Source organism: Vulpes lagopus, chromosome 6 (assembly GCF_018345385.1).
Source record: "Vulpes lagopus strain Blue_001 chromosome 6, ASM1834538v1, whole genome shotgun sequence".
Taxonomy (NCBI): Eukaryota; Metazoa; Chordata; class Mammalia; order Carnivora; family Canidae; genus Vulpes; species Vulpes lagopus.
Window position 1 is genome coordinate 13,367,775 of NC_054829.1, and position 12,667 is coordinate 13,380,441.

The 12,667-nt window shown below is 40.4% G+C and overlaps 1 protein-coding gene across 8 annotated transcripts in view; it reads left to right on the forward strand.

The window, feature by feature from the left end:
• The first annotated feature begins 359 nt into the window (after positions 1-359).
• Positions 360-12,667, forward strand: part of EML5 (EMAP like 5) — a 183,838-nt gene continuing 171,530 nt past the window's right edge. For all 8 annotated transcript variants that reach the window (XM_041758309.1, XM_041758310.1, XM_041758311.1 and 5 more), the window contains exon 1: positions 360-558. In XM_041758309.1, coding sequence (XP_041614243.1) covers positions 362-558 — 197 coding nt within the window. In that variant the 5' untranslated portion in view covers positions 360-361. The remainder of the gene's footprint in view (positions 559-12,667) is intronic.

A 12,667-nucleotide genomic window follows, 5' to 3' on the forward strand; every position in this document is an offset into this window, starting at 1 on the left:
TGAGGCGAGGAGGCGGGGGGCGGGGCGTCGCTCGGCTCGGCTCGGCTCGGCTCGGCTCGCTCGGCTCCCAGCCGGGGCGCTGCGGGCGGCGGAGAGCAGCCGCGGCGGGCGCGGGGTGCGCGGCGCCCCACTTGACGGCCGGCGGCGCCCGAGGCCCTCGGCATGTTCCGCGAGGCGAGGGCTCTCCTCCCGCCCGTGGGCTGAGGCGGCGGCGGCGGCGGCGGCGGCCAGGAGACGCGACATGCACCTGCGCGGCGCGGCTTAGAGGACGCGGCAGGCGGGGAGTCCCGGCCGCCCGGCCGCCCGCCCGCGGGGGGTGCTTGCTTCGCCCGAGCCGGAGCGGCGGGGTGGGCGCCCCGACATGGCGGCCCGGAGCGCCCCGAACTGCCACCTGCGGCTCGAGTGGGTGTACGGCTACCGGGGCCACCAGTGCCGCAACAACCTCTACTACACGGCGGCCAAGGAGATCGTGTACTTCGTGGCGGGCGTCGGCGTGGTGTACAGCCCGCGGGAGCACCGGCAGAAGTTCTACCGGGGCCACAGCGACGACATCATCAGGTACGGGCGGCGGCGGCGGCGGCGGCTCGCGGGGGCGGCGGCTCGCGGGGGCGCGGCCTGCGGGCGGCTCCCGGGGGCCTCGCCCCCACACGGCGCCCGCCCGCGTCGGGTCCCGGAGCCGCCCTGGCGACACCCGTTGGGTCTCTCAGGGCTGCGCGCCCCTCGGTCCCTCTTCACATCTACGGCGACCGGCGCGGAGGCCCCCTCGGTAGCAGTTTATGCCCTTAAATCCCGCCGCAGATTTCTCGTTCACCGAGTTCTTCACGGCGGCCGGGAGCGGGCGACCCTTCGCCGCCGGCGGAACGAGTTCAGGTTCCGCCGCCTCCCGTGGCGGGGCGCGAGGGGAAGACACCCGGGCCGCCCTCACTTGGTAGGGGCTCACGCTGAGGAGGCAGCCGAAGGCGATTCCACCGATTTCCGCTTCTCTCGTGTTCTCTACTCCTAAATAAGTTGGGTTTTATTTAAGTTATTATTATTTTGCATTTTAATTCTTCCTCAGGCGTTATCGTTAAAATCGGTGTCAATGCTTGTTTACGTTTTAGTGAGCGGTGTGTTTGAACAGTGATTTCCAATCAGTGTCTCTGCAGAACTTTTTTTTTTTTTTTAAGATTTTTATTTATTTATGAGAGACGCACACACAGAGAGAGAGGCAGAGACACAGGCAGAGGGAGAAGCAGGCTCCATGCAGGGAGCACGACGCGGGACTCGATCCTGGGTCTCCAGCATCACGCCCTGGGCTAAAGGCAGGTGCTCAACCACTGGGCCACCCAGGGATTCCGCAGCAGAACTTTTTTTTTTTTTTTTTTTTTTTTTTTTTTTTTTTTTTGACAAAGTTAAAAGCTGCAGCAATTATTCTAGGCCACTGATTATACTTCAAACACAACATTGTTGTCCTTGACAGAAGGAGACTGTATTCAAAAACATGAGAATGTGTGTGTGCTGCTTCTGTTTTGTTGTTGTTTTCTTTTGTGTTTTTTTTTTTTTTAACAGATTACATGATCTGACTTGGTTGCACAGTTTTACTCCCTTATTTATGGTCCACAAGATTCAATTTGGGCACTTCAAAGCCAGTATCTTGGTTTGATATCTTGTCGGCAAGATGCTCTGGTACTTGAATTCTGTAAATAACAAAGTTGTTCTTCTCGTTGGCATCTCTGTACAGCTGTGGTCCCCTAAGAAGGAAAAGGAGACCTAAAGGTAGAGCAAGATGGAGTTAAAGATGAGGAGACCACAATTTGAGATTGTGGCATAGGAAATGAAGTGGTGTTTTTGTTCATTGGTTGTTACTCACCCCAAGAGTACAACTTACCCCGTCCTTTGTCTTTTTGCTTAATTGTTTCCAGTTTTTCTTTTCTTTTCCTTGTGTTAGGTCTCCTATGGTACAGAGAAGTATAGTTTTTACTTAGTTGAAGCCGCCTTGACTGAAGCCTTCTTCCAGATACTCAGTTTGCTGGGTTGAGTTCAGTAGGTGGGGTAGACTGAAGATTTTGAAGTCTTCTCGAGGTGCATTTGTATTTGTTTTTACCCCTCGGTAATTGAGAGCAGAAACTAGATATGATTTATTTGATGGGGTAAATTATGTTTTGTTCTTCCAGCAGCAGTTAAAGCTGTATTATATGTCACACTGCTTAAAGTTTTGTAATTGTGTTTCACTAAATGGTAAGGAAAGTAATGCTTTTGTCTTCTTTTGGTGTATATAGTTGCACAGCCCATACATATGTCTCAAAATGACAAACTAATTTTTGCCATAATTGAATACATGCTTATGATTTTATGCAAGTGATTCATCCTTAAAATAATTTATAACAAAAAGGTTTCCCAAAAAATTGGAATGGGGTAGTGAGATATGAATCATGTAGCATCATGAAACCGGTGGCAAATATTTAATACCGTACTGCGATTATAACTTAAAACTCGGTGAAAGGGCCCTGGAAATTTTAATTCAAACAGTAATGACACAGATCATTCTTGTTTGTGAAATAGATCATATTTGCAAGCCTTTCAATTTTTTTCAACTCAGTGTTTGAAATGTAAGTATAGAAACTACTCTGGGAACATTCCGATTATATCACAGCAAAAAATGTAATACTTATAAATGTGATATGTGGTGGAAAACAATGTTGATGTAATGTTAACTTTAGTAATAAAAAGTCAACACTGTTTTTTATCATGTTTTGTTTCCATATTTGATTGAAAATTATATAGAGTTTATTGGTCAAATGACTTAGTCTGGAGCTAAGATTATTCCAGAATGAGCAGATGGTTGTCCTTAGGTTTTGAAAATATAAATATTGTATTGATTGTAAAGACTGAATCATGACCAGTCTGTCATTTGCTTACCAGTTCTATCATCTTACTACATCTAGTATGACACTACTAGGGGCCATTTGTCTTATCATTTTATCTTCATTGCTTGTAGTTGTCGTCTTTTTGCCGCATATCTATATATACTTCTCTAGTAATTTATCCTTTAATTATATTTATGGCAGTACTACAGATTTATGTAGAAATTTGTTTCAGTGTCAGAAATAATACAGGAATTTTAGGATCAATTTTTCTTTTTTTTTTTTTCCTGTGTCTCCAGTTACACTGATAAAATTCTCAAGCTATTAAGTGTTTATTACAGGTTTAAATTATAAAATAAATTATAAAATTCTAGACTACCAGTTTTAGCAGAAGATGTACATCTATGGCTTGGTGTATATTTTTAAACTTTTCCCAATTGCCTTTCCAAAGGATGCAATAACTTGAAATTTTCTTTTCTTTTTCTTTCCTTTTTCTTTTCTTTTCTTTTCTTTTCTTTTCTTTTCTTTTCTTTTCTTTTCTTTTCTTTTCTTTTCTTTTCTTTTCTTTTCTTTTCTTTTCGTAGACTTCACACTAGGTGGGGCTTGAACTCAACCCTCAGATCAAGACCTGTGCTAAGATCAAGACCTGAACTGGGGCACCTGGGTGGCTCAGTGGTTGAGCATCTGCCTTTGGCTCAGGGTGTGATCCTGGGGTCCCGGGATCGAGTCCCACATCAGGTTGCCTGCAGAGAGCCTGCTTCTCCCTCTGCCTACATCTCTTTCTCTCTCTGTGTGTCTCTTGTGAATAAATAAATAAAATCTTAAAAAAAAAAAAGATCTGAGCTAAGATCAAGAGTTGGACACTTAACTAAGCCACCCAAGCACCTTTAAAATCTATTTTTCTGGTTACTTCCTAACACTTTTTTGTCAGGTTCTTTCTGGAAGTGGTGAATATTGCCATTTTCAAATCATTTGTCACCAGTGAAGACCATTGATGGGCTAGAGTTAGCTTAGTGGTACTTACCTCTGGTTTTCTTACATTAGTGAACTTCCACTTTGAACTGCCTCTGCCCATTGCTTATTTTCTAGGTACAGAATTGAAATTATTTATTTTTTTTAAGATTTTATTTATTTATTCATGAGAAACACAGAGAGAGAGGCAGAGACACAAGCAGAGGGAGAAACAGTCTCCATGCAGAGAGCCTGATGTGGGACTCGATCCCAGGTCTCCAGGATCACACCCTGGGCTGAAGTTGTCGCCAAACCCGCTAAGCCACCGGGGCTGCCTGAAAAAATTTTTAAAAAGATTTTAATTATTTCAGAAAGAGCGCCTATGTGGGGCAGGGGCCAGTGGGAAGGGCAGAGGAGAGGGACAAGCCGACTCCCCACTCAACAGAGGGCCCCACAGGAGCTCCATCTTGGGACTCTGAGATCAAGACCTGAGCTGAAATCTAGAGTTGGAAGCTTAACCAACTGAACTACCCAAGTGCCCCCTACCTTTTTTTAAACTTGGTGGATTTTACAAGGTAGTAATGAGCCTAAATTACATAATGTGTATGAAATACTTTGGGGAACATACCATATTATATGGTTGCAGGTTAGAATGATAATTATTCGTAACTTTTAGATACTACTTTTTTTTTTTCCCTCTTTAGACAAAAGTATGATGACTGTTTTCTTCAGTTGTGGTAGGTGGTGTCTTTAAGTAAGAAAACTGATCAGTTGACCAGTAAAAACCTGGTGAGTGAGGAGAAGCCTGGCCTCCTGGCTTTCCTCCCCAGCAGTGGCTGAGCAGTAAACTCTGATGGATTTGGTGAGAAAAAGAAAACAAAAAACTGATCAAGCCTCACTATAATCTAGTAAAAGTGGTTTTTAATATCTCTATAGTACAGGAATTGAATGATACAAGTCAAATTGTGGTTGGAAAAACAGTTCAGGATGTCTGATGATTTTATGATGGATCAGTATTTTTTTGTGTTCATATGGGTTAAAGGTATAACTTTTTAAGGTTTGGAAGGAATTACTGCAAATCTACTTGTTGTCTAATGTCTTCAGATGTATGGGCAATGCTTCCATACCTGGCTGATCATCAAGATCATTTAAAGAGCTTTTTGCCAATTTTCTAGACTTCTCCTCAGGTACACTAAGAATCCTTTAGGATTAGATTCTAGAGATTTTTTTTTAAGTGCCCCAGATGATTCATTTTGGGAAGCACACTGCTACCCTGTATCCCAAAACAGGCATTCTTGGAATTCTTAACATTAGCTGTTAGAGAAATGAATATAAACCCTCCCTTCAATCCTAATGCCATAATTTTCTTAAGCACTGTGTAATTGCAAAAATATTAGAATGTATATATACACTTAGTAAAATGTGCCTATATTTAGGTTACTAGAATTTGGTTAGCTTAACTTCCACAGACTATATAATGATTATATTCTGTAAGATTTCATCTTATGTGTCTGAATATCAAAATATTTATGGTTGTTTTACAAATACTGCATTGTATAAGGGATAAAATTAAGAGATGTTTTCAGGGAAAGGTAGGAATTATCTGGAATAATAGTTCAGGTTGTCATAAATGTAAATTAAATGTATCTTTATTAAGGGAAAAGTCAAATTTTTAGATTTGCATTATAATAATTATAATGTCTCATTGAATATGCAGGGAACTAACAAAGTATACTTTGGTTATAAATGAAGGAAAACATGAAATAATAAATTCTTAGAATGATTAAGAACTTACTGTTCAAGGCCTTTTTGCACCTCAAAGAAATATACGTTTCTTCTGCTATCTGAAAGTAGCATGTTCCCATGAAACCTTTTGTACACCAAAATGGTGTAAAGCATTTAATTAATAAATAAAACAGTTACCATTAATTTCTATGGAAAAATTTTTGTGCATTCCTAGACCCAAAGATACCTTAGGACACATCTTGCTAATAGATGTGCAAACTAAATTGAGATATAAAGCACAAATGCTCACAGACACAGTTCAAAGCTATGACAGCTTGATGCTGGGATGCTGAATGTAGTTCCAAGCAAGGAGCTTTGGCGGGGCCACTTGCTCCATTTGGAGTGCATGCTTTGTAACAGCTTGCAGTAAAACGCTATTTTTGCTTTTCAACTTTTTTGTAAAAGCTAAATTCCTTTTCAGATTCTTTTCAGTTAGTGAAAACAGGTACTAATGTATGTCTTTTGTAAAAGTAAGGTGGTGTGACGTGAACTTTCAAAAAATGAGAGATACCTATATTTATTGAGTATTAACTTTGTGTAAGGGTCCTGCCTTATATTCTGAGTTTAAGGACACAGTCAAGTAAAGAATTACTTAGGATACTATGTGTACTAGAGATAGCACTGATATACCTATAATCTTATATGTACATAGGGACATAACAGTTCAAATGATGTTTCTTAGTGAATATAATACCTAAATTGGGTCTTTAAGGAAAACAGGAGAAAATGTCTTCAAAAGAAATGAGTGAGATTTTGTAACAGCATCTTGGGAAGGTATAGCATCATATGTGGTTTCATGTTAAGAGAGAATATTTGGAGGAGTTATTTGTACTGATCCTCTTCAGTTCTTTTTTTTTTTTTTTTAAGTATTTATTTATCCATTTTAGAGAGAGAGCACAGAAACAGGAGGGAGAGAGGGAGAGGAAGAATCCCAAGCAGACTCTATGCTGAGCAGGGCTCAATCCCATGATTCTGAGATCACGACCTGATCTGAAACCAAGAGTCAGATGCTCAATCGACTGAGCCACCCAGGTGCCTCTTTTTCTCCCTTTCAGTCCTTTCTGTTTCTTCAGCCTTTCTGTTTCACCATAGCGACTCTTGTCAAGGTCACCAATGATCTCCACATTACCATATCCACTGGCCAACTCTGTTTTCATCTTTTTTGATTTATCATCATCTGCCACAGTTGGTCACTCTCACCTTCTTAAGACACTTTCTTCAGTGGCATTTGGGACACATCTTAACATAGAAATAGGTATTTCTTGGTTTACGTATTCTTTCAGCAAATATTTATTGAGTACCTATTATTTACCAGGGGCTATTGTTAGCATTGGAGATAGATACAGCAGTGAATCAAACATGAAATTCTCTACCCTCATGGAATTTATATCTACTTGGGGGAGATGCAGAATAAACAAATATATTATCTGGTGTATATATATACTCATATAGAATATGTATAGTATACGGTATATACATATATATATACAGTGGACCTTTGAACAATGCAGGGGTTAGGGGTGCTGATTCTCCTATACAGTTGAAAATCTGCATATAACTTGACTCCCTCAAAAGATAAGTACTAACAGCCTGCTATTGACCAGAAACCTTACCAATACTGTAAATAGTTAACACACATTTTGTATGTCGTATTTTATACTGTATTCTTACAATAAGGTAAACTAAGAGAAAAAGGTTATTAAGAAAATTCTAAGGAAAAAATCCTAAGAAAGAGTAAATACATTTATGGTACCATAGTATACTGATTTTTAAAAATCTGCATATAAGTTGATCTGAGTTCAAGGCCCAACTATATATATTGTGTAGAAGGGCTTAAAAAACAACAACAACAAAAAGAAAGTGAGGCAGAGACTAGAGAGTCTTGGGAAGAGTTTAGAGAGAGGTAGCCAGGAAGGCCTAACTGTAAAGTAAAAGGTAACACTAAAGTAGAGATTTGGAGATAAGGGAATGTGCTGCTGTGTGTTTATTATAAAGGAAGGACATTTCAGGCAAAGGAACTATCATGTGCAAAAGCTCTGAGGTGGGATGCCTCGTGTGTGAGGCAAAGTAAGAAAGTTAGTGTGGCTGGAGTGCAATGCCTTTGGGTGGTATTAGTAAGAAATGAGGTCTGCTGAAGTGATGGTGGTAGGACAGATTGCATAGTACTTTTTGGACTGGGAGGATTTTATTTCATCCTTCCCATTTGATTATTGGAAGTTATTGGAACACTTTAACCAAGTTAGAGACATAATTTGACTTAAGGGTTTAACAAGGTCACTCTGGCTTCGATGTTGAGAACAGACTGAGGGAGAGGGGCAGGATGGAAGAAGAGAGGCTACTTAGAAGACTGTAGCATTAATCTAGCCAAGAGATATGTGTGGCTTGGACCAGAATGTAACAGTGCTAATAGTGAGGAAGGGTCAGATATAGAGGCAACATGATTTGCTGATGGATCAGATATAACTTGCGACAGAAAAGAAAGATCAATGATGATTGTGGTTTGGGCTGAAACAACAGAAAGAATGGAATTGCTAATTACTGAATTGGGAAGGACTGTGGGAAGGGTAAATTTTCTCTTTTGGGAGCAAAGAAAGATCATGAGCTTTGTTTTAGAAGTGTTCCATATGAGATACTACTAGTCAAATAGAGTTGTAAATTAGCAGTTGAACATATGTGTCTATAATTCAGGGGAGAAGTCTAAGCTGCTATAAATTGAAGTGTCATTATTATATAGATAATATTTAATAAAGCCATGAACCTAAATGAGATCACTGAGGGAGTAGATGGAGAAAGGATCTAAAAAATGAATTTCTGTGGCACTCTGACATTTAAATGTATAATTTGAAAAAGAACTGATAAAAAATGTGACCAGAGAGGCAGGAGGAAAACCAAGAAAATGTGCGGTTATGGAAGTCAGTGAAAAGAGTATATTAGGAGAAGGAAGTGATCAGCTATAGCAAGTAGGGTGAGGAATTCTTCACCTTAGTGGAGATGTTAGCTATTTTATAATAATTGCATTGTAATCAGAAGACTTTCCAGGGGACTGTGTATGTCCAGGTGATCACTGATGGTCACTGGAACAGGGATAAGCAGGAAGAAGTCAAAATGAGTCACTTCATTATTAGTATACAAAACTGGCCTTCTTTAGGATTTTTCCAGCAGCTTCTAGTTTGTGTGATAACTGACACATGACTGACAGCTCCAACTCGTTGCTACTCAAAGGTGTGGGCCTCAGACAGCTTCAGCATCACCTGCTCATTAGAAATGCAGGTCTCTAGATGCTTGGGTGGCTCAGTCCTTTAAATCTCTGCGTCTTGATTTTCTGTTCAGGTCATGATCTCAGGGTCATGGAATGGAGCCCTGTGTCATGCTCTGTGCTCAGCAGGGAGTCTGCGTCACTCCTTCTTTCTCTGCTTCTACCCACCCCGCCTCCCATTTGTGCATGCTCTCTCTCTCAAATAAATAAATCTTAAAAAAAAAAATGCAGATCTCAAACTTCACCCCAGACCTACTAAATTAGACTATTTTTACATTCTCAGATCATTAGTAAACGTATTAAAATTTGAAAAGCATGCTCTAGATTAGTGGTTTTCAAAGTGTGTTCCTTGAATCAGCAGCACAGCATCACCTGGAAACTTGTTAGAACTACAAATTTTCAGGCTTTGCCCCAGACCTAATCAGAAACTGTAGGTATAGGTAAGACCCAGCAATCCATTTTAATCACATTCAGGTGACAGTGATACAATCTAAAGTTTGAAAACTTCTCAACCCTGGCTACATATTAGAATCACTTGGACAGTTAAAAACAAAGCAAACATAACAAAACCACCAGTGGCTGAATCTTCATCTCTGGAAATTCTGATTTCTTTTGTTTAGGGTAGGTCTCAAGTATAGTTTCTTTGTTGTTTGCTTGTGATTTAAAATTTTAAGCTTCCTAGATGATTCTAATGCAGCCAAGGTTGAAAACCACTGCTGTAAACATAGCAGTAATCCACATTTAGCTGGTGGGCTAGGACGTCAACCTGAAAAAAAACTCAGAGCCTGGTCAAATTTATTCATTTACTATTATGCATTATATAACGATATGGATAATTTGCTAAGTTATTGAGATTCCTTTAAAAACTTTTGACCTGGGGAGCCCGGGAGGCTCAGCAGTTTAGTGCCGCCTTCAGCCCAAGGTGTGATCCTGGAGTCCCGGGATTGAGTCCCATGTCGGGCTCCCTGCATGGAGCCTGCTTCTCCCTCTGCTTGTGTCTCTGCCTCTCTCTCTCTCCTCTCTGTGTTTCTCATGAATAAATAAATAAATAAACAAACAAACAAACAAAACAAAACTTTCGACCTTGTACCTAAGGTCCTCCCATGCTAGGTAGCATAAATCTCCATGTTTGGAGGTAACAACAAAGCAATCCTCAGTATGGTTTTCTATGGGTGGATCTGCTCAGTATCTTCAAGGATTTGAACCACTGAAACGAAAGATATCATGCATCATCAGTCCAGAAAAATGCTCACTCGGGACCTAAATATTTCACTTAATGGGCAAAATTATGTGCATCCTGGATGGTATCAAGTAAGGGGTAACCCAGTGCCCCAGGTGATGATTTCAATACACTCAAGAAACAGTGGCAGTGGGTTTGCCTAAATAATTTGGACCATGGAAAGCCCAAGACCGTACATTAATAAATTCCATTTAGAGCCAGAGTCTGCACTCAGATATAGACCAGATATGTTAATATTTGATAAGGAACATAAATATATTAAAAGAACAGGTCATCCCCACCCTATGAAATTCTAAAGTGGATGTGTTTGCATGGACAGTTCAGACAGCACACTAAGTTCATGTCCAGTCAGAGAAGGTAGCTGAGATGCTGTGTTTTGTAGGGCTGTTGCCACATGTTGCCAATACCCAAGGATAAAGCAACCACTAACAGCCAGACTAACTTCAGTCCTAAAGGCCAGCAAGTTCTCCATTGTGTCTCAGTATGGATCAGTATTCTGAGGCAGCATAGCACTGGCATGGGATTACACCTAACCAGCATAAACAAGCTGCTTTGGATACAGTGGTATTTATTTTTTAATATGTATTTTTAATACTATTTTTTAATTTAGATTCAATTAGCTGACATATAGTACATTATTAGTTTCAGATGTAGTTTTCAGTAATTCATCAGTTGTGTATCTAATCTAATTATAAGTGGTACATGGCATCACCATGTTGGTCAAAAACACCAAGAACTGGTACAAAGGCCTTAATAGCTCTTGCATTTCCTATCTGAAGTATTACCCTCGTTGGCCGATGTAATTTAAGGGTGGATTGGATTGTTAAAAGGTCACATAAGACCCATTTTAAGACACTGGCATGCATATCTATCTGAAGTAGTAAGCATAGGGGAAAAACACTAACTCCTAAATGTTGGTCAATTACTGGAATGAGGGGATAGGCATGACCAAAGATGGACATTGCACCCTGGATCTAGCTTTTTTTGGAGTCCATAGACAGGCTCATTTCATAACACCACAAAATTCTTAATTTTTTTTCTTCTGGGATGGGCAGCTCATAACGCTGGATTGGCAAACAAGATTGTGATTGTAGGAGTTGTTAACTCAGATTTCACTCTAAAAATTACCTTTTTCTTCATAGTTAGGAGGAGAATACCTGATTTTACTTTAATCCAGAGGCTGGGGAATAAGGGATAAGGCAGATAGGTTGGATGAGAAGTGAGAATTCTGGATTGTATCATTACCACAGTATGAATGATATCAACCTCTTGATGGAGCCTAAGAAAATGAAAGGTCATTGTCATGGTGCTAGAAGCATGGGATGTGGCATAACAGGGAACACCCAATTAAAATTAAAGATCCAGAAATAAATTGATGGCAAGAGAAGTGTACATAGACTATTTCCCAAATCAATTAGATGAGCTAAATGTGCAGTCACCTTGTCAAGGAAATCCTGCTGCTCTTCCTATGAATCATGTACCTACTTCACCTCCTGATGTAGAGGACATCCATTCTTTGCCCCAAATCCATTGGAAGCTCTTTTCATCACTGTGGGAGGACTCTTTTTCTTGGTCAGGAGATATACAGTACTAGACACCACTGCCTCTAGTGTGGAAGCTCTCATTGCATATCCAATTAAGTCTTTGGAGCATAATTGCAATTGCCACAGACAGTCACTCTAAAGAATTTTGTAGTTTTTACTTGGCGTTGCTCGTGGTATTATTTAAATTAGCAACAAGGTGATGATGTAACCAAGTCTAGCCACCTCAGAATCCATATCTTTGCAGATGGTTGATTGGGGAGCTGGGTATAAATTCCTAACCAGAAATGGAAAGGGAAGGGCCATTCTGAGGCTTGGCAACATAGGTGATAACTAACGACAGAATCTACAGACTAGTCATCATTACTTGGTTGCAGTGTGACTTTTCTAATTAATAGTTAACCTGTGGACAATGTATTTAACACATAAAACACTACAGAAGGTGGCACTACTAGCATGGTAAGAAATGTTACCTGTCACCTTAATGTTAGATTCGCATGTCATGCACTTGCAAAGGGCATCTTTTGTAACGATGAAGAGACTACATAGGGGTCTGAGGTTGCCATAATGAGTATGAGAGGCTTTATAGCCCCCCCCACCAAGAGTAGTTGTTATATTTTTTAAATTAGTGATATATACTATACACTACAATTATAGAAAATTGAAAGCTTTAGAAAAATATTTACCCATGATCTTACAATCTGTGGAGATACTACTATTGTGGCTTTTAAAAAACATTTTTAAAGATATTTATTTATTTATTTATTTAAGAGAGAGAGAGAGAGAGAGGATGAAAGAGGGAGATCAAAAGCAGGGGAGAGGTAGAGGGAGAAGCAGACTCTCCACTGAGCAGGGAGCCTGATGCAAGACTTGGTCCCAGGAGCCTGGGATCATGACCTGAGCCAAAGGCAGACACTTAACAGACTGAGCCACCCAGGCACCCTGCTATTGTGTTTTAGACATTTCCTTTTAAGCATTTTCTTTCTTTTCTTTACTCTTCTTTTCTTCTCTTCTCTTCTCTTCTCTTCTCTTCTCTTCTCTTCTCTTCTCT